The sequence below is a fragment of the Physella acuta genome, unplaced genomic scaffold (assembly GCF_028476545.2).
Source record: "Physella acuta isolate Inbredline_101_S28 unplaced genomic scaffold, ASM2847654v3 ptg001565l, whole genome shotgun sequence".
NCBI classification, from domain to species: Eukaryota; Metazoa; Mollusca; class Gastropoda; family Physidae; genus Physella; species Physella acuta.
Window position 1 is genome coordinate 1 of NW_026733079.1, and position 27,184 is coordinate 27,184.

General features: G+C 39.8%; 1 protein-coding gene across 3 annotated transcripts; it reads right to left on the bottom strand.

The window, feature by feature from the left end:
- Positions 1-8,349: 8,349 nt before the first annotated feature.
- LOC131928913 (centlein) lies at positions 8,350-20,422 on the bottom strand. Of its 3 annotated transcripts, none has more exons than XM_059285081.1 (6): positions 20,327-20,422; positions 18,572-18,689; positions 10,828-10,892; positions 10,561-10,649; positions 9,818-9,946; positions 8,350-8,470 (listed from the first exon to the last, which is right to left on the bottom strand). In XM_059285081.1, exons 2-6 carry the CDS (start codon positions 18,618-18,620, stop codon positions 8,371-8,373), a joined length of 432 nt encoding a protein of 143 aa, XP_059141064.1. In that variant the 5' UTR covers positions 18,621-18,689; positions 20,327-20,422; the 3' UTR covers positions 8,350-8,370. The 3 variants fall into 3 exon arrangements, with proteins under 3 accessions (XP_059141064.1, XP_059141062.1, XP_059141065.1); XM_059285079.1 differs by having other exon boundaries at positions 20,220-20,422; XM_059285082.1 differs by lacking the exon at positions 20,327-20,422 and adding an exon at positions 19,633-19,726.
- Positions 20,423-27,184: the final 6,762 nt, after the last annotated feature.

Below are 27,184 nucleotides of genomic sequence, written 5' to 3' on the forward strand. Positions count from 1 at the left end.
TTTAGATATGAGTGTTAAATGAAGCATTGCATATTCAAGAAAGTTGACAAAACGTAGTTCAATGAAGAACATCGATTGGTAATGCGGATTGGTTTAAACAACTCGGTCAATTAAAGTGGGAAAATATCCACCATTGATCTAAGCTAAATCTATTACAAATCTAGGGTATAGCTATTATTAGTGTTGAACATTGTGGTCAGTATCGTGTATTTAAAGTCTGAACTATAGGGTAACAATCATTGATAGAGCCAAAGAAATCAAAATTAAAAAAAAACGTGATAGGTTTTTATAAACATTTGATTCAGGTTTGCTTCACACTGACTCATACATTGTCGGTATCTCTCATCAGATACATACAAGTATTAATACACACAACTACTGGCTCACATTAGCACATGCACAATCATTAACGCAATCATTATCTCACAATAATTAACTCAATCATTACCTCACGAATATTCATCATCTCATTAACACACGTACATTCATTAACACACACAATTATTAACTCACATTAGCAAATGCACAATCATTAGCACATACACAATCATTAACTCGCAATCATTAATTCACAATCCTTCATCATCTCATTCACACACGCAATTATTAAAACACAATTATTAACTCACATTAGCGCATTCATAATCATTAATTCACAATCATTAACTCAATTATTATCTCACTTATATTCATCATCTCTTTAACACAAATTATTTACTCACATTAACAAATGCACAATCATTAGCACATACACAATCATTAACTCACAATCATTTATCATCTCATTCACACACACGCATTTATTAACTCACACAATTATTAATTCACATTAGCACATACACAATCATTAACTCACAGTCATTCATCTTTTCATACACACACACACACACACACACAATTATTAACTCAAACAATTATTAACTGAGATTAGCGCATACACAATCATTAATTCACAATGATTAACTCAATCATTATCTCACGTGCATTCAGCAACTCATTAACACACATGTATATTAATTAACTCACACCCAAATATAAACTTCCACACAATCCATTGCTCATACACACCTTTATAAAGACCTGCACGCACACCAGCATTAATACTAACAAAAAAGACATGTAACATTTTGTACATTAGTAACTATGACATACAATTTAAAAAATCACCCCACCCCCCACACACAAAACCGGAAGTGGGTAGAGTTATGAATACTATCCACCTCCCCACCCCCCCACCCCTCATCACGACGACGCCCCAGCCCTATCCTGTCCCCACCTTCAAGCGAATCCATAAGTCACCAACCCCCCCCCCCCCCGACTCTTTGAGTCCTTAGCTGTGTCGGACAACGTGGGACCCCCGTGGCAATTACTGGCCGGAAACCCGGGGGGTGGGGCGTGAAAAGGACACTGCCCGGGGACCATCTGATGACTCTGACTGGAGCAGAAGACGACACGGCTAATGAAATTTTTTTTTCTCCCCTGCTTGTTTTTAAGGGGGGTCGGAAAAACCAATCGGCCATCTTTACGGTCGGGACCGGTGTTTTCTTAGCATTGCGCCGGGACGGAATGAGAACGGCAGCGATTTCGTTCTCGGGAGTTTCGGGATATTGCGGTCTTTAGAAATGCCGGGGAGGAGATGGTAACGTTGATGGCGGCGATGAAGAAAAATAAAAACCCTCGGCTGTTAGATGGTGTCGTGACGAGGTGCTGTTTGTGTTGAGGGTGGTGGAGGGGGGGGGGGGGTTGAGATATGGCTGGGGCGATTAGGGTGGCTGGTCGTAGTCAACAAGACATGTTGGGTACAACGATATATTAGTACAACAACATGATACCAGTGTTTCTTCCAGACTTTTTTCTCCGGGGCGGCACTTGAAATTGTCGTGGTGGGACGGACCAAAATTTTCGGGGGGGGGGGGGGGGGGGGGGAGGGGGCGGCGGACACTGTTAAAAGCATATATTTTCTATAGAAATATAGAAATTTCCATTTCTTTTTTTTTTGGGGGGGGGGGGGACTGTAGACTTTCTTCGGGAGGGCTCCGCCACCCCCCCCCCCCCACCCCCGAAAGATGCCTGGAAGAAGCTGATACTGATCTGTTACAACATAGTAATTGCCCTAGAAAAACATTATATTGAACTGGACACAACCAGTCCATTCTGTAAAAGACCAACTGGACACAACCAGTCCATTCTGTAACAAACTGGACACAACCAGTCCATTCTGTAACAAACTGGACACAACCAGTCCATTCTGTAACAGACCAACTGGACACAACCAGGTCCATTTTTGTTACATACCAACTGGACACAACCAGTCCATTCTGTAACAGACTGGACACAACCAGTCCATTCTGTAACAGACCAACTGGACACAACCAGTCCATTCTGTAACAGACCAACTGGACACAACCCAGTCCATTCTGTAACAGACCAACTGGACACAACCAGTCCATTCTGTAACAGACTGGACACAACCAGTCCATTCTGTAACAGACCAACTGGACACAACCATTCCATTCTGTAACAGACCAACTGGACACAACCAGTCCATTCTGTAAAAGACCAACTGGACACAACCAGTCCATTTTGTAACAGACTGGACACAACCAGTCCATTCTGTAACAGACCAACTGGACACAACCATTCCATTCTGTAACAGACCAACTGGACACAACCAGTCCATTCTGTAAAAGACCAACTGGACACAACCAGTCCATTCTGTAACAGACTGGACACAACCAGTCCATTCTGTAACAGACCAACTGGACACAACCATTCCATTCTGTAACAGACCAACTGGACACAACCAGTCCATTCTGTAAAAGACCAACTGGACACAACCAGTCCATTCTGTAAAAGACCAACTGGACACAACCAGTCCATTTTGTAAAAGACCAACTGGACACAACCAGTCCATTCTGTAACAGACTGGACACAACCAGTCCATTCTGTAACAGACTGGACACAACCATTCCATTCCGTAACAGACCAACTGGACACAACCAGTCCATTCCGTAAAAGACCAACTGGACACAACCAGTCCATTCTGTTAAAGACCAACTGGACACAACCAGTCCATTCTGTAACAGACCAACTGGACACAACCAGTCCATTCTGTAACAGACCAACTGGACACAACCAGTCCATTCTGTAACAGACCAACTGGACACAACCAGTCCATTCCGTAACAGACCAACTGGACACAACCAGTCCATTCCGTAAAAGACCAACTGGACACAACCAGTCCATTCTGTTAAAGACCAACTGGACACAACCAGTCTATTCTGTAACAGACCAACTGGACACAACCAGTCCATTCTGTAACAGACCAACTGGACACAACCAGTCCATTCTGTAACAGACCAACTGGACACAACCAGTCCATTCTGTAACAGACCAACTGGACACAACCAGTCCATTCTGTAACAGACTGGACACAACCAGTCCGATCTGTAACAGACTGGACACAACCAGTCCATTCTGTAACAGACCAACTGGACACAACCAGTCCATTCTGTAACAAACTGGACACAACCAGTCCATTCTGTAACAGACCAACTGGACACAACCAGTCCATTCTGTAACAGACCAACTGGACACAACCAGTCCATTCTGTAACAGACCAACTGGACACAACCAGTCCATTCTGTAACAGACCAACTGGACACAACCAGTCCATTCTGTAACAGACTGGACACAACCAGTCCATTCTGTAACAGACTGGACACAACCAGTCCATTCTGTAACAAACTGGACACAACCAGTCCATTCTGTAACAGACCAACTGGACACAACCAGTCCATTCTGTAACAGACCAACGTGGACTATCGCTAATCCTATTGACAAATCCCTTGACCAGGCTTCAGTGTCTGGGGTGAATTTGTCAAAATGAATCGCTCTCGCCTGGCCAAACTCGTCTCAACGACGTGCGCTTTGTGGCCTGTCATGCTGTCTACGACTTTTGACCCAGCCCTATCGCCCCCCCCCCCCCCTCATTTTTTTTGGCAGGAGAAGAAAAAAATCTCGTCGTGATTGTGGAGAGTTTGCCCCGAGTGGTTCTACAGCATGAAGATACAGTAGATGCTCTTATGTTCATTTCATCCTTTATGTGTAGATGATCTAGTTTTGTTTCGTGTGTTTTTTGTTTTTTGTTTTTTTTTTTTTTTTTTTTTTTTTTTTTTTTTTTTTTTTGTAGAAAAGTACATAATAGTATTTTGTTATCATTTCCAAAATGATATTTTTAATTTATTTATTTGTTTTTGTTTACATTTTAACCATGTTATAAAAAATGTGTCTTTGTATATTTTGAATAGAAAAGTCTGAATTGTAATGTCTACAGAGCGTGGGGGATCAAATATTTTGAGCAGAGATCCCACCATAGCTTGAGGTAAGTAAAGACGTCGATAAACAGAACTGTTGAGCATACAACCTAAATCAGGGATCAAATCCCACTCAGAACCACCACGTGCCACCCACATGTCTGGACATCAACATACGGGACTATTGAACATACAACATAAAGTTTGGATCAAATCCCACTCAGAACTACACATATACGTAAGGACATCACCATACAGGAATGCTGAAGACACGACATAAAGCAGGGACCAAATCCTACTTAGAACCAACCCACACCACACATACACAAGTACATCAACATATATAACTGTTGAATATACAACATAAAGCAGGGACCAAATCCCACCCATAGCCACACCACACCACACATAGACCCAAGGACGTCAACATACAGAGACCACAGCTAGTCCCCCCCCCCCCCCCCTTACGATAAACGTCTAAGACACCGACGCAGAAAGAAAAAAAAATTCAATTCCAGCGTCACGTGACAATCGTCCGTCCAAGCCAGATCTCCAGGATCTCTCCACGCCTCCAACTTTTGTCCCGGGCCCAGAGTTAAAACTGGGATCAACCCCAACCCCCCACCCCCCACCACCCTGTACAGCGTACATACAACGACACACTCCTTGATATCAATAGACGGACGATATACCCACACACAGGGGGGAGGGGGGGGGGGAGAGTGCCAGAAATCTGTAAGGACGGGCCAGTCACGGGGCAGTCACACGAGGAACCAGATCTACAGTATCGACCAAAGGACAGCGTACATCGTCTTCGGCAATATCCCCCCCCTCAACCCCACCCCAATTCATACAATCGTTGTGTTGTCTTAAGAGTTGACGTTGGAGAGAGAGCGAGAAAGGGGGAGGTGTCTCCGAAACCATTTTTTTTTTTGTGTGTGTTTGATTTGCTATGCTGGGAAAGCCAACAACGAGGTGAGATGGTAGATTGGGTGGTTGTTGGGTTGTTGTTGTTGTTTTTAAAGGGACAGTGATATAAGAATAGCTGGACAGTAAGGTGTGGTGGCAGGGTGTCTAGCTTCAAAATGACAGTAGCCAATAGGTCGATGCAGGGGTGGGTTAGGTTACCTGGGGATGGGCAAAGCAAGCTGGAGTCTGTGTGTCAAGCTATGGAAAAATAAAAATAGATGGGGGCGGATTTTGTTTTGGAAAATATGCTAAGACTATAATACAGTTGTAATTTTTACACGCAGTTGTACTGAAATACACATGGTACAATACATATGGCATGTAATTTAACGTCCTTGCATTAACGCCTCCAACCATTTTAAATAAGGACCCCCCCCCCCCCCGCCCCCACAGCGATTTCCTCACTCCTCCCTTATTCTCCATAGTATCTCCCTCACCCCACATCTCCTCCACACAGATCGCCTCACCCCTTCACCCCACCTCCAAACCGAGATCGCCTCACCGACCCCCCCCCCCCCATCCCCCCCCCCCCTCCCCCCCTCCCCCCTACTTATGCATGTCTCCATCATCAAGCGCCGCGCCATCTAAGAATTGAGCATTCTACGACTGCGACAAATGACAGTGCTCCCTCACAAATCATCGTCCCTTAAGACGCCCTAAAGACGGTCCACGGCGTAGTTATGAATAAATGAATTGATTCCCCGGGGGAGGGGGCGAGCGATCAAAGCGGGTGTAAAATGGCCTCGCACCGAATAGCGCTGGCCCCGCACCGAACGGGGAGTGTGCCGCACGAAATAGTTGTGGGGGTCAGTATAAAATAGATGTGGGGGGGTCCGTATGAAATAGATGTGGGGGTCCGTATGAAATAGATGTGGGGGTCCGTATGAAATAGATGTGGGGGTCTCAATGAAATAGATGTGGGGGTCCGTATGAAATAGATGTGGGGGTCTCAATGAAATAGATGTGGGGGTCTCAATGAAATAGATGTGGGGGTCTCAATGAAATAGATGTGGGGGTCCGTATGAAATAGATGTGGGGGTCCGTATGAAATAGATGTGGGGGTCTCAATGAAATAGATGTGGGGGTCCGTATGAAATAGATGTGGGGGTCCGTATGAAATAGATGTGGGGGTCTCAATGAAATAGATGTGGGGGTCCGTATGAAATAGATGTGGGGGTCCGTATGAAATAGATGGTGGTCTATACGAAATAGATGTGGGGGGTCCATGGGAAATAGATGTGGGGTTCACACGAAATAGATGTGGGGGGTCTCTACGACATAGAAACAGATGGGTGGGTCTATACGATTTAGCTGTGGTCCTACGTGAAATATATGTGGTCCTGTGCGTATGAGCTGTGGCCCCGCATGAAACAGCCGGGGACACACACGATGGCCCACACACCAATCCACGTCCCAGACTAACACAGTCACTGATACGATTGCACTAAACGACAACCCATACAGTCGAACAGGGATGGGGACAACCCAGGAATGTACTGAAGATTTCAGCTGGGGGTGGGGGATGAGTAGGGTTGGGGGGGACGAGACTTGTGAAATTGTCTTCAGGGTGAGCAAGAATGGAGAAGGGAGAGGGTGTGATGTCATCGGCTCATGCAAAATAAATCTGATGTAATCCGTTAATCCAAGCACAAGGGTAACTGTCACAACCCATCCACCACCACCATCCCACCTTCACAATAATGAGTTGACAACTTTAAAAAAAAAAATAACAGAAGTATACAACACATTATCATACCCTGTTTTAATTAGAGGTGGGTCTACACCCCTAACTAACATCAAGTGTAACTTCTACACCTCTTATTTACCCCAAAAGTGTAACTTTTACACCTCTCAATAACACCCCCCCAGGGGTAACTTTTACACCCCTCAACAGCCCCCAGTGCCTATTTGAGCATTGTTTTAACGTTTATGTATTCAGAGTTGTCAAAAGTTGCTATCTCACATCAACAAAAAATAATAAAAACAGTACACTAGTTTTAAACGTCAATAAAATTAATGGATGTTCAAACAAGTATTTCAAGCCAATAAATATAATAATCAACACTTGGTGCTTCAATCTAATGAACTGTTTGAAGATGGATCTCAGGATGTTGAATATAATAGTTTGTCGCTGAAACTCAGCATTGTGATATAATAACCTTGACATAAATCGAAACTACTAACCACTAACCCTTGAAAATTAAGCTGTTCATCAGAAAACTCAAACCCTTAAATGTCAAAGACAAAATCTACTCTAAAATATATGGGTAATTCTATAGATCTTTTTACTTTGTGTCTTTTGTGGCTTTCTAAAGAAAAAAAATATTCTGAAATTGGTGAACAAATGTTGCAAATGTGAGATAGCAATAATAAAAAAAAATATTACACTGTGACATAGGACTTGATCTAAACTCTTTTTTTCCTCATGAACTATCAAAAAATGTTTTTTTTTCCTCTTCTAAGTTATTTTCTTTTATATGGGAGCTTTAAAAAAAAATGTCCACAAGCACTAAGTTGTTTAGTTGCATAAGAAATATTTTAAAATTGTTTTTTTCAGGAGCTATTCTAAACCAAATAAAACTGTATACCGGCACTATTGTCTGTTTTCCTGTGTAACTATCTGTCTATCTACATATACAACTACCTGTCAGTTTACCTCTACAACTACCTGTACAACTACCTGTCTATCTCTAAAACTATCTGTCTATCTACCTGTACAACTACCTGTCTACCTGTACAACTACCTGTCTACCTGTACAACTACCTGTCTACCTGTACAACTATCTGTCTATCTACCTGTACAACTACCTGTCTACCTGTACAACTACCTGTCTACCTGTACAACTACCTGTCTACATGTACAACTACCTGTCTACCTGTACAACTGTCTATCTACCTGTACAACTACCTGTCTACCTGTACAACTATCTGTCTATCTACTTGTACAACTACATGTCTACCTGTACAACTATCTGTCTATCTACCTGTACAACTACCTGTCTACCTGTACAACTACCTGTCTACCTGTACAGCCACTTGTCTGTCTAGGAGTTACATCTGCTTCTCTATCTATTGTAGAACTATTTTAAGACAAACTGACCTGTATCTCTAGCATGTTGATCTTGTCATTCAGATGATCATTCTCTAGCTGCAGTCTGGTGATCTTCTCTGTCAGTTCCACTTTCCTGGAAAGTTTTAAGATTATATCAGATAAAACGTTTATAAGAGATAATATCACTTGCGTTCTTTGCAAAATTTTCAGTTAAGATAATATCAGAAATGTGCCCAGATTAGAAATTTTTAAGATATCAGATGTATTCCTAAAGTTTTTTTTTAGTTTTTTTATGAAATTTCAGATAATGCCCCTAAATGATGTAAAAAGAAATGTGCCTAACTAGCTTGTTAAAGAAACTAAAATAATTTGGCAGACTAGCATGGCCACTAAAGAAAGTAACAAGAATTCTTGCCAGCTAGCTTGTTAGAGAAACTAAAATAATTTGGCAGACACGCATGGCCCTTAAAGAAAGTAACAAGAAATCTGGCCAACTGGCTAGGAGAAACTAAAATAATTTGGCAGACACTCATGGCCCTTAAAGAAAGTAACAAGAAATCTGTCCAACTAACTTGTTAAGAGAAACTAAAATATTTTGGCAGACATACATGGACACTAAATAAAGTAACAAGAAATCTGACCAACTAACTTGTTAGAGAAACTAAAATAATTTGGCAGACCATTATGGCCACTAAAGAAAGTAACAAGAAATCTGGCCAACTAGCTTGTTAGAGAAACTAAAATATTTTGGCAGACCTACATGGCCACTAGAGGTAACAAGAAATCTGGGCAACTAACTTGTTAGAGAAACTAAAATAATTTGGCAGACCATTATGGCCACTAAAGAAAGTAACAAGAAATCTGTCCAACTAACTTGTTAAGAGAAACTAAAATATTTTGGCAGACATACATGGACACTAAATAAAGTAACAAGAAATCTGACCAACTAACTTGTTAGAGAAACTAAAATAATTTGGCAGACCATTATGGCCACTAAAGAAAGTAACAAGAAATCTGGCCAACTAGCTTGTTAGAGAAACTAAAATATTTTGGCAGACCTACATGGCCACTAGAGGTAACAAGAAATCTGGGCAACTAGCTTGTTAGAGAAACTAAAATAATTTGGCAGACTAGCATGGCCCCTAAATAAAGTAACAAGAAATCTGGGCAACTAGCTTGTTAGAGAAACTAAAATAATTTGGCAGACATGCATGGCCACTAAATAAAGTAACAAGAAATCTGGCCAACTAGCTTGTTAGAGAAACTAAAATAATTTGGCAGACATGCATGGCCACTTATAAAGTAACAAGAAATCTGGCCAACTAGCTTGGATATTTAGAGAAACTAAAATAATTTGGCAGACATGCATGGCACCTAAAAAAAGTAACAAGAAATCTGGCAAACTAGCTTGTTAGAGAATCTAAAATAATTGGGCAGACATGGACCCTGAAGAAAGTAACAAGAAATCTGGCCAGCTTACTTGGACAAAACATCGCTGATCTCCTCGGCCTGCTTGGTGACAATGTTCTGCAGCTCCTCAATGCGGTCGTCCTTTACCTGGATGATCTCCAAAACTTTGCGATCCTTTATCTCAGACTTTTCTTTTTCTCTACAACAAATACATCAAATTTTCCTTTAACAACATGAATCCTACAAAATTATGTTATTGATAAAACTAGTGAGCAAACAATATTTATGATTTTCAAAATATGGTAAAAATACATAACTTCTTTTTTTTTAAAGTACAAAACTAATTATTTTTAATTACATATATATTTAATGAGCATTATTTGTAAAGCTAAACCAAAAAGCATGAAAAGTTAAGTAGAGACACAATTAATATTCTTCTTGTTTGCTTCATTTGTTGTCTTGCTATTTAAAAATTATTTTACTAACAATTTTAGACGGAGCAGTTGATTTTTTGTTCTGTTCAGTTTTTCAATAAGCATATGCAGTTCTTATATATTTATTTTTATTCTAAACAATTGCTGTATCTTTTAAGCAGAAGATTTGCATCTATTCCCCATTAGTATTTCTAATTTTACTTTGTTTATAATTGTTTAGGTCTTTATTTATTTGTATTATCCCTCACTACATTTTATCTCACAGTTGCATATTCATTTATGTACGTAACAGATAAAAACAATAACATCAATATTACCAGACAAAACACATATCAACAAGAAATGAACTGCTACTACACAGGATGTACATAAACGGTACCTCTGAGTTACAAGAGAGATTGCCTCTGTGACATCAGGGTTGGTGACCTGAAGTTTTTTCCACAAGGACCAAACAAATTCTTTGTCCGTCTAAAACACAACAACAAAAATTCCTTTTTATTACCACTTGAAATCATAAAGGCCAGGAAGACACTAGTGCTTGCAATCTTAGAGGCTAAACAGACATTATTGTATTCTTTTTAATTGTCAATACGGTAGAAAATAAAATTTAATTGAAAAGATTTGATAGAGCAAAAAAGAAAGATACCTGGCATTGAGCTAATTCTGCAGCAAGCTTTTTGTTTTCTTCCAACAGTATACTTAAGTCTGGGTCTGAAATAAATTAAAACTGGTGAAACAAAATTTATTTGTAAAACACTAACTTTAAAATAGAAGTGAAAAAAAAACCAGTATTAAAATCTTCTTTAATATTCCATAGTTTTTAAAAACAGTAGACATATTAACATACTAATCTGTTTTCTAATTTGTTTTCAATATAATTTGCATTAATCTGTTTTCAATGTGATCAGCACCAATCTGTTTAAAAAACCATTCATAACTGGTTAACTTGCATTGATACTTTTATGTGATATTGGTTCAAGATTTGTGTTAATCTGACGTTTGGGTTAGGATGTGCTTTGGTGAGGAGCACATAGCTCACTAAAGTGCTTGATCACAGCAATACATAGTGCTAGGGTGTTGACCACAGCTATACATGGCATAAGAGTGCTTGACCACAGCAATACATGGTATCACAGTGCTTGACCACAGCTATACATGGTATCACAGTGCTTGACCACAGCAATACATGGTATCACAGTGCTTGACCACAGCAATACATGCTATCACAGTGCTTGACCACAGCTATACATGCTATCACAGTGCTTGACCACAGCTATACATGGTATCACAGTGCTTGACCACAGCAATACATGCTATCACAGTGCTTGACCACAGCTATATGTAACTAGGTGTAGTTACCATACTATGGTTAACAACGTATTACAGTCTGATGCAATAGTGCAGATGGTAGACTGATAACGATCATAAAGCCAAGGCGTAGTATTTTGGGAAGCGATATGATAAGAACGCAATACGGTCTGTCAACTTTGATGTGACAGGATGCAGGTGTTATATTAATCGGACTGATGAGACAACTGCGTAGTAATCGGAAGGCGAGATATTCGGATGGAACATAACTATGAGAGAACCGAATACGATTACGGATATACTAAGGGGATATAAGGAAGGCGACGGCTGAGCTCGCTCTCTCTCTCGCTCCCTCTCGATCAGTCAGTCTGTGTGGCAGTATTCAAGTTGGTTATAGAACGGGTTAGCCGTATTGTGTTAAGAAGGACTATAGACATGTGTATTCAGTTATATGAAGACTAGTGAGGACTGTTGGGAGTCAGTTGATTCAAACTATTATTGTGAAGCATTCCTTTTGATTCAGTATATTATTGTGAAGCATTTCTTTGATTCATGTAATAAAAGGATCAATAGCGAACCTGCATCTTCGAGTATCTATACTGTGGTCCATGTTGTGTAGAATGAGTGGTTAGACTCGGTAACATTTGGCGTCGTCGGACAGGGTCACATTTGGCGCTGCGAGTAGCCTAGGTCACATTTGGCGTTGTCGAGCAGAACTCGTTAACATTTGGCACTACAGGCAAATAGGTCTCGTTACATTTGGCGCTGCGGACAGGATGAATTCAACTAGACTTGCCGCTTTAGGCACCCATAGTCAACCTTGTTCATAACTGTGTTTAGTGTGTGTGTGAATTCGAACATTCAGGAACAGTGAAAATTGAGGAACGAGGAAAATTTTTCATACACACACGGTAAGAAAGAACTCTTTTTTTTTACTCAAGGAATAAAATGTCTACTCTGGACGAGAAGCAGACCCATATTGTGGTCCTGCCCAGAGAGTCCCACATTAACAAATTTTACGGGGACGGTGATCCGGCTTTAACCAACAGGTTCAGTGAAGAGGTCAAAGCGGCCTGGGCCTCGAGATGCATGTCACCAGAGGAAAGATTAAGACTGCTGATGGGCAGTATAGGAGAGACGGTTAGGGCAGAGGTCAAATGCCACGATAAAACCATCCAATCAGATCCAGATAAGGTGCTGGATCTAATTATGGAGACCTTTGGGGAGAGACGGTCGGGATCGCAACTGCTAACGGTGTTAGTAGGCTTGAAGCAGAGAATGGCGGAGAGTGTGATGGAGTATTCACACCGAATGAACAGGGCCTTTGATTCGGTAAAGGGCAAAACACCTGACATTGATGTACGCCTACTGAGGGACCATTTCATCGAGGGGCTGGCAACCCCGATCTTAAGGAGAGAGTTGAAAGAAGAGGTCCACAAAGACCCGCAGTTGACCTTCCTTCAGGTCAGGAACTCAGCGATCCGCAGGTCCGAGGATGAGGACCAATCGAACTGTTCGGTAGACAAAGTCTCTGTGCCGGAACAGAAACAATCCCCACCCACAGGGACCGGCACGGTGGAAACCATGATGGCTCAGCTGTTGGCTCACCTGGATAAGGTTGACCAACGATTGGAGAGGTTAGAGAGCAGGTCAACAGCTGAGAATCAGGAAAAGAACGGGCCAAAACAGAGACAGGTTGGACGGCCGCGACCCGCCGGTCCATCGCTCCGGTGGACGGCCGACGGTCGACCAATTTGCTTGTCCTGTTCACAACCCGGACACATGGCACGGTACTGCCAGGGAAACGGTCGTCCTCTGTAAGGCAGGGTCAGGCTACAGAGGGGCGAAGTTATGGCCCAAGAAACAAAATGATGGGAGTCTGTCCCGAAATGGTGATTACGATTGGGGACATCGCGGTGAAGGCAATTGTGGATACAGGCTCCCAGGTGACGACAATCACGGAAAATTTTTACACCAAATGGATGAAAGGAAAAGACCATAGGTTGAGGTCTGACACGTGCATGCGCCTGACGGCAGCCAATGGACTAACCATTCCATACTGTGGTTATTTTCTGGCGGATGTAGTGGTGGCAGGACATAGGTTGAAGCAGGTTGGGGTGTTCGTTACGAAACACAACCTAGAGACAAATGTGTCAAATATACCTTGCCTGTTGGGCATGAATATTCTTGGCCAGTTGCCAGAATTTCTTACAAATATTGTCGGATCGACCACACCAGGTCGGGGATCCAAGTTGGCCAGGTTTGCCAAGACCAGAGGAAGGATATCAGTCCCGGCAAACACGGTCAAGGCAATCACATTACAAATTGGTGATAGAAGCGTGAATGGTGATGTGATGATAGAACCATGTGGCGCCGCACTGAGGGCAGGCGTCGTGTTACTGCGGACATACACATCAGCGGAGAAGGGACTAGTTCAAGGATTAGTGGCAAATGTTTTGGATGAGGAAATTTTTATACCGCCTAATACTCTGGTAGGAGTACCACAGAACGTCGAGGTACTAAGGTCGGCACAGTGCATCGAACTGAGCCATACCAGTAGTAATGAAGTAACAATTAGGTCGGTCAATGTGACGGCCGAGGTGAAGAAAAAGGATGGCCGATCATATACATTCCCGGAAACTGAGGACCCAAAACTAAATGAATTGCTGAATAAGTACAGGGATATATTTGCCTCGTACGAGGGTGATTTGGGTTACACGGAAGTAATAAAACACCAGATACCCTTACTACAAGACAAGCCGGTGGCGCAACCTTATCGAAGATTGCCACCAAGTCACTACTCGGCGGTGAAAGCACACCTGAACGATCTACTAAAAAAGGGAATTATTACAACCAGCACTAGCCCGTATGCGGCACCGATAGTAGTGGTAAAAAAGAAGTCAGGGGAGATAAGACTGTGTTGTGATTACCGGAAATTGAACAATATCACAAGAAGGGATGCATTCCCCTTGCCTCGTATTGATGAATGTCTTGATGCGTTGGGGGGAGCAAGATTTTTTTCTACCTTGAATTTGGCTAGCGGCTACCACCAAGTGGCCATGCACCCCAACGATCAACATAAGACTGCATTTATTTCTCCACTGGGACTGTACGAGTGGACCCGTATGCCGTTTGGTCTAACTAATGCGCCTGCTACATTCCAGCGAGTAATGCAGAGTGCTATGAGTGACTTTCTATTTCAAATAATGCTGGTGTACTTGGATGATATACTAGTTTACTCAAAAACTTGGGAGGACCATCTAAAAAGATTAGAACAAGTGTTTCTCCGTCTTAGGGAGATAGGAGTAAAGCTGAACCCAGACAAATGCTGCTTCGGTCTGAAATCGGTACATTTTTTGGGTTACGTGATTTCGTCGGATGGCATCGCCACTGACCCAGATAAAATTGCAGCTGTTAAAGAATGGAAACAGCCAACAACTACAGTAGAGGTCAGATCATTCTTGGGCTTTGCTTCCTATTATAGAAAATTTGTACCTGGTTTTGCAAAAATTGCCGCACCATTGCATGACTTGGTAAACAAAATGACAAAGAAACACAGTAAGGAGAAAAAGAAAGGTAAAACACAAAGGATAGGTGAATTATGGACTGAGGAATGCCTGAACTCGTTTAAGCTCTTGAAAAAGGCTTTGACAGAGACGCCGATATTGGGATACGCGGAATTTGACAAACCATTTCGGCTAGAAATTGACGCCAGCTCGAAAGGTCTGGGAGCTGTGCTATCACAACAACAAAAGCAAGGCTTCAGGGTTATTGCTTATGCCAGTCGAGCTCTGAAGGAATCAGAGAAGAACATGACAAATTACAGCGCCATGAAACTAGAACTTTTGACATTAAAATGGGCTGTGACGGAAAAATTCAGGGACTATTTATTAGGTGCTAAATGTGTGGTATACACTGACAATAACCCCTTGAGTCACCTAAAGACAGCAAAGTTGGGATCCATCGAACAGCGATGGGCAGCAGAATTGGCACTCTTGGACCTAGAGATAAAATATCGCCCGGGGCGGTCCAATGGCAATGCGGACGCCTTATCAAGGAATCCTTACGAGAGACCGGGCGATGAGGAAGAAACGCTGACAGGAATATGTGAGGTCAGAGCGTCAACAGATATCCCTCACGGGGTGCAAGTGAGGCAGAACGGACAGACCGGGGTGGAGCACATTTCCACAGAGCCCGGACATATGGACATTGGTAATTTTAATTGCCTTAATCACAAAGAGATAAGAGATGCCCAGAGAACGGATAGTGGCTTACAGCCGCTGTTGAAACACGTCCAGGAACAAAAATTCCCAGGAAGAAGGGAAAGAGAACAATTTGGTCGAGAAACAAAGAAAATACTGAGTCAGTGGGACCGTCTCAGTATACAGGATGGTGTTCTCATGCGGAGAATTTATGACCAAATTGATGGGACAATACACCAGGTGGTGGTGCCTGGACAATTACGAGAAGAAGTGCTAAGGTTGGCACATGACAGGGCAGGACACCAGGGTCAGGACAGGACGCACAAAATATTACGACGAAGGTGTTACTGGCCCAATATGGAGATGGAGGTCAAACGCCATTGTGAGGCTTGTGTGAGGTGTCAGCATGCGAAAATGCCAGTTGTCAAAATGAGACAGCCATCGGGACACCTATTAGCGACAAAACCACTAGAGATTGTGGCTATGGACTTTACGTCGTTGGAGCAATCATCGGATGGGACGGAACATGTGTTGGTAATGACTGATGTATTCACCAAATGGACTGTGGCGGTGCCCACACGAGATCAGACTGCCAAAACAGTGGCAAAGGTCTTAATAGAACATTGGTTCATCAAATATGGCATACCAAGACAATTACACTCTGACCAAGGAAGGGCCTTCGAGTCAGAAGTAATTAACCAACTGTGCAGCCACTACGGGATCAACAAATCTAGAACAACCACATTTAATCCGAAAGGAAACGGACAGTGCGAGCGGTTCAACCGCAGCATGCATAATTTGCTGCGTACTCTAGAACCTGAACAGAAAAAACGTTGGCCTGATTTTCTCCCAGAGTTGGTATATCTATACAACTGCACCCCCCATGCCACAACCGGCTTTTCGCCACACATGTTGCTGTTCGGACGGGAGGCTCGACTCCCTCTTGACTTGTTCCTAGAAAAAAAGGGGAGTATGACTGGCTCATACACTGCACTGGAATATGTGAATGAACATATGAGACGAATTAGAGAAATGTACAGGGTAGTACAGGAAAGACTAGAACATGAAGCACGGCGAAGGGAACCGCCGGTACAGACAAAGGACCCGCCACTCAAACTGAACGACAGGGTATTACTGCGTAGCCACCCGTTAGGCAGAAACAAAATCCACGATCTCTGGGGACAGGAGATATGGCAAGTCGTGGAGATGCCTAAAGTAGCAGGTGGCCCCTTTAAGATAAGACCCATCGATCACGCCAAACCGGATCGGTGGGCGAATATTGCTCAATTAAAGAAATATTGTCATAGTCAAGAAGAGCAGTTACACACAAGGAAACCCAAGACAATTAGGGAACCGGAAACTATAACGGAAATTCACATACCCATCCCGGAACCATATCACCATCAACAGAACAACAGCGAGACACAAGTGGAGGATAACGGCAACGAAGAGGATCCCGTTCCTCCCAGAAACAGAGAGACAGTAGACCATCAGATAAGTGGTCCGCGGAGAAGTTTGAGAAACAGAAAGAATACGAAATTTTTCGTCAGCAACCATCAATTCTTTCATGGTCGCGCTGGTATGAGAACAGACTGTTCAAAAAGTTATAAAAGGGAACTGGTGAAAGCACCAAACGAAAAAAGGTGGATGTGAATTCTAGAACTGTTTTGTGTCTGAGGAGGATGATGTAGACACATTTGATATGTGAAATAGGGATAACTGTCAATCTTATACGAATGTGGCGACATTGACAGTGAGTGGAACAATACATTTTTTTTTACGGCGGTGCTTTTGACTTTGAAGGAGTGCACCTACCAAGCGTTGTTTGTGGTTGAAAACACACAAAAAAAGGCGGCGGTGGATGTAACTAGGTGTAGTTACCATACTATGGTTAACAACGTATTACAGTCTGATGCAATAGTGCAGATGGTAGACTGATAACGATCATAAAGCCAAGGCGTAGTATTTTGGGAAGCGATATGATAAGAACGCAATACGGTCTGTCAACTTTGATGTGACAGGATGCAGGTGTTATATTAACCGGACTGATGAGACAACTGCGTAGTAATCGGAAGGCGAGATATTCGGATGGAACATAACTATGAGAGAACCGAATACGATTACGGATATACTAAGGGGATATAAGGAAGGCGACGGCTGAGCTCGCTCTCTCTCTCGCTCCCTCTCGATCAGTCAGTCTGTGTGGCAGTATTCAAGTTGGTTATAGAACGGGTTAGCCGTATTGTGTTAAGAAGGACTATAGACATGTGTATTCAGTTATATGAAGACTAGTGAGGACTGTTGGGAGTCAGTTGATTCAAACTATTATTGTGAAGCATTCCTTTTGATTCAGTATATTATTGTGAAGCATTTCTTTGATTCATGTAATAAAAGGATCAATAGCGAACCTGCATCTTCGAGTATCTATACTGTGGTCCATGTTGTGTAGAATGAGTGGTTAGACTCGGTAACATTTGGCGTCGTCGGACAGGGTCACATTTGGCGCTGCGAGTAGCCTAGGTCACATTTGGCGTTGTCGAGCAGAACTCGTTAACATTTGGCACTACAGGCAAATAGGTCTCGTTACATATACATGGTATCACAGTGCTTGACCACAGCAATACATGGCATCACAGTGCTTGACCACAGCAATACATGGTATCACAGTGTTTGACCACAGCAATACATGGTATCACAGTGCTTGACCACAGCTATGCATGGTATCACAGTGCTTGACCACAGCAATACATGCTATCACAGTGCTTGACCACAGCAATACATGGTATCAGGGTGCTTAAAGCCACATTAAATACAACGACCACAAAAGAAAATTTTAAAATGTTATAGCATTTAGGGTAACATCCTGCAATTAATTCTTACCTTTAACACTTAAATTAGTAATATCTGAGTTGTCTTGTAAGTAACTCATTTTTTGTGTTCAATATTTAATTCTAGCAGGACCTGGGTAGGTTTTCATGACTAGCCCTCCATACAAAATCTGTGGAGGTAAAAAGAAATGTATTGAATTTTTCAAAATGATTCTTTTGTTTATTATTTTAAAAAGTCAATTTTTTAAACAATGTTGCTTTGCAAATGAAACATAATGCTGTTTTATGCTGGTATTGTTTTAAATCCAAAACAATGCGTAAATAACAAAATATTACAGCATTAAATCCAAACATTGTTTCAAAAGTATAATTTTTTTAAAATAACAGATACTTGAAGGTTGTAATACATCTTTGGTACAGATGGGAGAAGAATAATTTTCAGCAACAAGAAAATAAAACAAATAACTCAATCAGAAACATAAAATGAATATTTGCTGATGGTGATACTTAAGTAAAACCTAACCATGATCATCAGAGAAGTCTCAATACATTTATAAATGAAATGTATTAAAGCAGAGGACTTCAAAAATACTTTTGTTGTTTGGATAAATAATGTAAGAGAACTGTATAAATGTTTCATAAGGTATTATAAAAAAATGCACATAGAACAACACAAAACTGGTAAGAGCCAAGGTCAGAAACATAGCCAGGATTTGGTTAAACGGTCAATTTTTTTTATTACATGCAGTGATATTTTAAGAACCGGTTACTTATTTATCTATTTTCTCAATTTAGTTCTTTTAATTATTATCAAATAATTGTTACTAAACAATGATATAGCTTGACAGTTAATTAACTGAATCATAAAATTTTTTTATAAAACTAACACTGGAAACAATATTAAAAAAACAAGATTCGTGAGGCCTATAGTATTGACCCCATGCAAGGTTCTTACAGCTCCTTTCTCACTATTTTTAATTATATTATTTTTTTATTCAATTACTCATTTCCTCTAACCATATCAGGTCTTTAACAAATTGGGCTTTGATTTTTGCAATTTGTTATCATACAAGGGACTTAGCAAAGAAATAGGTTAAATGAGGAAATAATTACATTCAAAATTTATCGTGACTGGCAATTTTATAACCTATCCTCTGGCCGTAAACTGAGGCAAACTCTAACCCCAAAAGTTCAAGCTTTGGTTCTCAGCCTGTAATTTCATTTTTGCTTTTAGAGTCATTATGACGATTACTGAAAACACTGCTCGTCATACAAATTTTTAAAATTCTTTTATACTAGAACTATTGTAACTAATTGTGGGTATTTTTAACATATAAAAACATCGGCCCAATTCGCCATAATTTAATAAAATTTTAATAGTAATTTTAGGCCTAGGCCATATTAATAAATGTAAAAATAATTAATTTAAAAGTGATTTAGTCACATTTAGTTGTTTAGGCATAGGCCTACAATTTTTAAAATTTTAACACAAAGATTGCAATGTCCAATTGTTCACTAATTCACTATTCATCTTGACTTTTTTTATCGTACTTATGCAAAGTATTGTTAACAAAATAAACATATGAATATTATTCTGGGATACAGATCTAGTCTAGATTCTAGTTCTATTAAATATTGAAAACAAAAAAGTGTTGTGTTTGGATTTTCTTTTGAGCTTGTTTGAGCTCGATCAAAGTTACCTATTTTCGATATGAATACTTTGCCGTTTTAAAAAACTAATAACTGGACGGATATTTATTTCAAAGGAAAAATAGCTTCTCAAAATCACTTTGATCCTAAAACATACAAAATTTCTACTGGTTTAGTTTAATTTTGAAGAATTACAGACATCCAATTCTAGAAATTTAAATAGTATTCTGTTGCTACATAAAACAATTGCCAAAACTCTATTTTCGGTAATCTGTTCTTTACGACATTGCAAATATTTTAAAATTACGACTTTGTTTTGTTAAAGATAAAAATGTTTTTATTTTTATAGCCTATTTTTACTTTCTCGAATATACGAAATATAGAGAAAGTCTTGTAATGTAATCGTACAAAAAAAAATCCAGATTTTTGCAAATCTCGACGTTTTACACCTCACTGATACGGAAAAATATAATTTTGCAATCTTATCCGTATGTCTGTGTATGTGTGTGTGTGTGTCCGTGTGTCTGTAAACACGATAACTTGAGTACCGTTACAGCGATGAAATTTCATATAGATATAGATCTATAAGTATTTTATCAAAATCGTAGATCCGTATCAACTTTTGAGCGATTTCCGATAACCGGAAGTGGTACTTTCAGATATGCTATTTCCGATTTCTCAAAAAACTAATGTAAATTTATAAAGTACTAATAATATTGCGCACTATTATGCACATTTTATTTGGCGTTCACTTGGTGTGCAATTCTTTTTCTACGAGATTTTATTCTATTTTAAAAAATGTATTTAAAATAGATTTTAAAAATTTTCATGTATTCAATTACGGTAACAATAGTAGGCACGAAGGCCTTTTTTTCACATTGGCCGTTTTAAAATAAACAAATAAAACAACAATTTAATAACAGCATTAAAACAAGCAATTGCATAGTAACGACATAGCAGTAACATAGCACTAAAAATGTGGAATAAAGAAATAATATTACATAGTTATAATACAAAATGAGATTAAATAAGAATTATATAGATGAATGAGAAATGTTTCAATGAGTCAGTTAGAGAGGTCATTAAACAATTGTTGTTTTAGTTTAGATTTGAATATATTTTCAGATCTAGATAGTTTTATTTTATTAGGAAGATTGTTCCACAAATTAGAACCAGAGTAGGCGAAGCTATGTTTCTGGAAAAAAAAGTTGTATATGGCAGTGGCGTAGCCAAGATCGTCTCATGGGGGGGTCAAATTTTTTCCCGCATTATAAATATATATATATCAGAGGCGTAGCGTCCCTTCCCGGCCCCCGAGGACAAACTTTTGATTTGCACCCCCCCCCCCCTTCAAACTTTTGATTTGCACCCCCCTTAAATTTTGATTTGCACCCCCCCCCCATCAGACTTACGATTTTGCACCCCCCGCTCAACCGTTATGTATCTACCGAGGGGTCTATGGGGGGGGGGGTCTGACCCCCCTAACTCCCCCCCCCCTGCCTACGCCACTGGTATATGGGATCGGTAAATTAAGACGACGATTTAATTTTATGTTAAAAGAAAATGGGTCTGATAAGTAAGAGGGGGCTGTTTCGTGGAATATTTTATATTAAAAAATTGATTTAGTATATATTATCTTTTTATTTAATGGAAGTATTTTAGTGGTAATTAAAGAATCCAGACTACTAGACAGGCCAGTAACCAGTTTTATAGCCCTTTTTTAATGATAGAAGAGGACGCTGCTTAGTTATAAAGCTACAACTACACAGTACAGAAGCATAATACAACCTAGATTGAATAAAAGCTTCATAAAAACTTTTATTCAATCTAGGTTGAATAATGTCTATATCCCGAGTTCCCATCCCCAGTTGTTTTAAATAAGAATATTCGAGAAAATTTAGGGGAGATCACTCCCAGTTTATTTTAAAATAATAAGAAGAAGCTTTTAAATAACAATGGACTAAAAAGTAGAAGATAAAGCTTTTCTTTAAATATATAGATCTAGTAATGCACTACCATTTTAATAACGATAAAGAAAAGCGTTGGATGCCTTGTAAATTTTAGTTAAGGTATTCTATAGATGATGAACCACGATTTTCTTATAGTTTAAAAGTTTAATATTAAAATAGTAGTGCTTTATTAAATTACTAGTTCATTTAGATTAGTTCTACTCTTTAGTGAATATTTATATAAAAGCTTTTTTTTTAATGTTTTTTTTTTATGTTGATGTATTGTAAAGTAAAGTTTCGCATTTTAACCTGACGGTCTATGGGGCAAGTGAAGTAGAGTTCACTTGTTTCTGTGACCTTTAAACACTATGGTCAGCCGCCTTTACTTTTCCTAACGTGAGTTAGGTACCCATCAGAGTTTTTTTTTTTTTTTTTTTTTTTTTTTTTTTTTTTTTTTAAATAAAAAAGAGAAAGAAAAAAATTTATATAAAAGCTTGTTATCAAAACTTGTTTAAGTTTAAAAATTTCAATATTTAAAAAAAATTTGTAAAATAGAATTGCATGACTAGAAACAATTGCACACCAAATGAATGTGCGTATAATATCGCAAAAATAGTACTAAAAGCAGGGAATTTTAATTATTTTAATTTAATTTTTTTTTAAAATTAACTAAGCATCCAATTAGGGCAAGTGTGATGCCATATTCCATTGCAAACCTAAGTTCAAGTTGATTTTTTTTCCACTACAAATGTGTGTTCATCAGTAAGCCTTGATTTACTATTTAGGATCACAACCTTGATTCGCCAACTTACATTAGCTGCTACGTGTTTTTTTTTTTAAATATATTCTCTGAGTTAAATGTGCCTTGACTTTTTAAAATGTTCAAACATTGAGACAAATGTTCATGAACATTCAAATATTATTATTCAACAAGCGTTTAAGCCTAAATTAGCTTTATTTATTCAACAATGATTTTCCATTGCTAATAAAAAAAAAACACATTGAAACAAAAGAAATTCAGTACTTTTATTTAGTGCTTTATTTTGTAAAAATTAAAAAATAAAAAGTATTTGTCGGTACTCAGTAATGTCTCGAGTTTAAATCCGGGTTCAAGTCAGTAGACCGTCCCTGAGTCCACCCAACTGTGATGGGTACCTAACTCACGTTAGGGAAAGTAAAGGCGGCTGGGCATAGTGCTGAACATACTATCCCTAAAAATGACGAGGTCACAGAAACAAGTGAATTCTACTTCACTTGCCCCATAGACCGTCAGGTTTGAAAGGGAAACTTTACTTTACTCAGTAATTGGTTGCCTAATTTTTAACTACAAAATACAAGAAAAGTAATAATTGTTTTCCCCACATTGAAAAAGTTGCCTTACGCCGTACCGGTACGTACCGTCACAAAAAAACACTGCTTTTATTATTGCAATATATAGTGTATAGCCTACATGTAATCCTATACATGTATTTTTTTTTTAAGTTAGTATAAGAGTTCATTAAAAATTTCACTCTTATTTAACTGGAGGACATTTTCAAATCTAACTCTCAAAGTGTTGATTTATCGAACCTTATCATGTACCGTAACTAGTTATTACCGTCAAGGTTATTGAGAATGTGTGTGTGTGTGTGTGAGTAGGTGAGAAAGAAAATCAACGCTTTGAAGAAAATTTTGCCACCTTTATCTAATTAAAGACCGCGATTAGAGACATGTGCCTTGAAACGAAATGTGGTATTTTTATATACAAAAAGCTCGGATGTTACGTTTTTGTTGTTGTTTTCCTATTATTTTTTTATTCTTATTTTTTCACAAATTTCATTTTTTTTTTGTTAATATATCAAGTATTGCTTTAAATGGTGTCTATACGGCTGCACCGACATTACGACTTCATATAAAAGTCCTCGCATTCCAGACCAGTAGTCTGTTGACCACGCCCTCCGACCCGCGGCCATAGAAGTTCCAGAATTCTCGATGTTGTTTATAAATAGTTACTAGATGCAGAGAGCGTATGTGTACGTGAGTGTCCGTCTTTTGTTGGTGTCGATATCAATGTATGCTTGGTGTCAATGTGATACTGTGGTTGTTGTCTATGTTATGTGGTTATATGGTTGATATTTATGTGATACTGTGGTTGGTGTCTGTGTAATTATGTGGTCGGTGTCTAAGTGATGATATGGTTGATCTATATGTGGTTATATGCTTGGTGTCTATCTGGTTATATGGTTGGTGTCTATGTGGTTATATGGTCGGTGTTTATGGGATTATATGGCTGGTGTCTATGGGATTATATTGTTGGTTTTTATGGGATTATATTGTTGGTGTTTTTGGGATTATATGGTTGGTGTTTATGGGATTATATGGTTGGTGTCTATGGGATTATATTGTTGGTTTTTATGGGATTATATGGTTGGTGTCTATGGGATTATATGGTTGGTGTCTATGGGATTATATGGTTAGTGTCTTTGGGATTATATGGTTGGTGTCTATGGGATTATATGGTTGGTGTCTATGGGATTATATGGTTGGTGTCTATTGGATTATATGGTTGGTGTATATGTGATACTGTGGTTTGGTGTATATGTGATTATATGGTTGGTGTATATGTGATACTCTGGTCGGTGTGTGTATACGATGTCAATTTCTTTCGGAGGGTGTCTTGATAGTTTTATTTAAAAGTCAATGGCAACTTTTAATGTATATATATCAATGTATCGTTGGTGTATATTATTGATAATCCATCAATGACAATACGTGTCTATATCAATTATTGATAGTGAGTATCTATATAAACCTTTGGTAGTAACTGTCTTCGTCTATCTTTGCTAGTACGTGTCTATGAAAAGATCTATCGAACCTAGAATTTCACGTGGTACGACCAGTAAAGTTCCTGATTGACAGCCCAACACCTGTGTGTGCCCCCAGCCACCCCCACAACCTTGTCAAAACTTGTCTAAAAGCTGAGTCGAGAACTTATCAAATATTTGCCACACGTACCAATGGATGCATGGGACGAGAGGGGGGCGCTACGCACACGCACATACTCACAAAGAGACTGGCGCAGTTACTAATTAGATAAGAGGCTCTTATCGCGTGAGATGCGCCTCCCCCCGGGGAAGGTGAGTGAGGTACAGGTGAGAAAGCCTGCCAGAAATATTTACGGAAATGTCTTCGTGGGCCGGGGGAGCCGGGGTGTGGGGGTCAGCCCGGAGTCGCCGAGTCAAAACAAAGAAAGGATAATAGAAGGTCTATTCCGTTATGGGGGACCAGATGGGTGTTTGGTCGACACCAATAGCTCATTGTCGTGTATGGCTGGTGTAAGGATTAGAGCATTTGGAGTAGTGGCATCAAAAGAAAATGGTTGAAATAAGGCATGTAAAAGTTAATATAACTACAAGGGATATTAGAGTTAGATTTAGGAATAAGGTAATTAATAATTATACATAATGGTATAAGTTAAAATAAACAGTTAAGAATTTGCTGTGTGCATAAGGGCATGACGTAATAGAAGATTAAGAATGTAGAGCAGTGATTTCTTCAGGACATTTTTCTTAGGTTGTGATGGTGGGGACACTGGTTCAAGTATAAAATTTCCAACAAAAAAAAATATAATTTCGTTCGGGACGGGATGGGGAGATGTCCCCCTCCTCCGAAGAGATGTCTGAAAGAAACTCGGATATACAGAAGGGAAAAGCTATTTTAGTAACTATGGGAATGCGCATAGGGCAAAGATAATTTATCAGTTTCGAGCTGGGCAAGATATATAATAGTGGGTATAACAATATACATGGGATAGCGTAGCCTAGCAGTAGGGCGCTAGACTGCTAACCCGTACAACGTCCCTGAGTCCACCCAGCTCTGATGGGTACCTAACTCACGTAAAAGCTGAGCACAGTGCTGATCACACTATCTCTACATATGACGAGGTCACCTAAACAGATGAACCCTACTTCATCTGCCCCATGTGTCTTGCGCATGAACGGGACAAGATGCTGATAAGAATATACACAAGAGCAAGAGATGATATAACTAATAGAATGTAAGCCTTACATAAAGAAGAAGTCCTGTGATTTGAGTTGGACCAAGAATCAATAAGGCTATTGAAACTCTACAAGTAGGACCAGCCAAAAACTATTTTTACCTGTGAATCGCCAGACGGTTTCACGGTGACGTCAGACGACCCCGTCTAAATGTATACAACAGCCCCTCTCCCCTACTCCCCTCCCCCCACGCCCAACCCACACACCTTTCTTCGAACTGTCCCTGGGCTGAAAAGAAAAAAAAATCTTACCATTAGATTTCACAACATACCTTGTGACGTCACATCCTTCCGTAGATAAAACTTGTTGACATGTGTGGGTCGGTTGAGGGGGACTGTGTGATGATGGGAAGGGGTTAGGGGTGAGGGAGGGGTGTGTCTGTTGTGTCAGATCTACCTCACCCACAAAACACCAGCCGTGAAACAAAGAACAGTACCAGCGTGATGATGGGTTGGACACGGACGGTTACGTTGTTGAGCCATCTCATTGGACGGTCAATGCTGCAACAAATAACAAAGACATTGTGGCCAAAGTACTTGCAGCTATGTTAGCAACGGGGTTTTATTATGGTAATAAGCTAAACAATGTATGCTAGCAACGGGGTTTTATTATGGTAAATAGCTAAACAATGTATGTTAGCAACGGGGTTTTATTATGGTAAATAGCTAAACAATGTATGTTAGCAACGGGGTTTTATTATGGTAAATAGCTAAACAACGTATGTTAGCAACGGGGTTTTATAATGGTAACTGGCTAAACAACGTATGTTAGCAACGGGGTTTTATTATGGTAAATAGCTAAACAATGTATGTTAGCAACGAGGTTTTATTATAGTAATTATCTAAACAATCTATGTTAGAAACAGGATTTTATAATGGTAAATAGCTAAACAATGTATGTTATCAACAGTGTTTCTTCCAGACCTTTTTCTCCGGGGGGGGGGGGGGGCACTGGTAAAAGTATATATTTTCTATATAAATTCCATCTTGTTCGGGGGGGGGGGGGGGGGGGGGTTATATATAGGTCAAA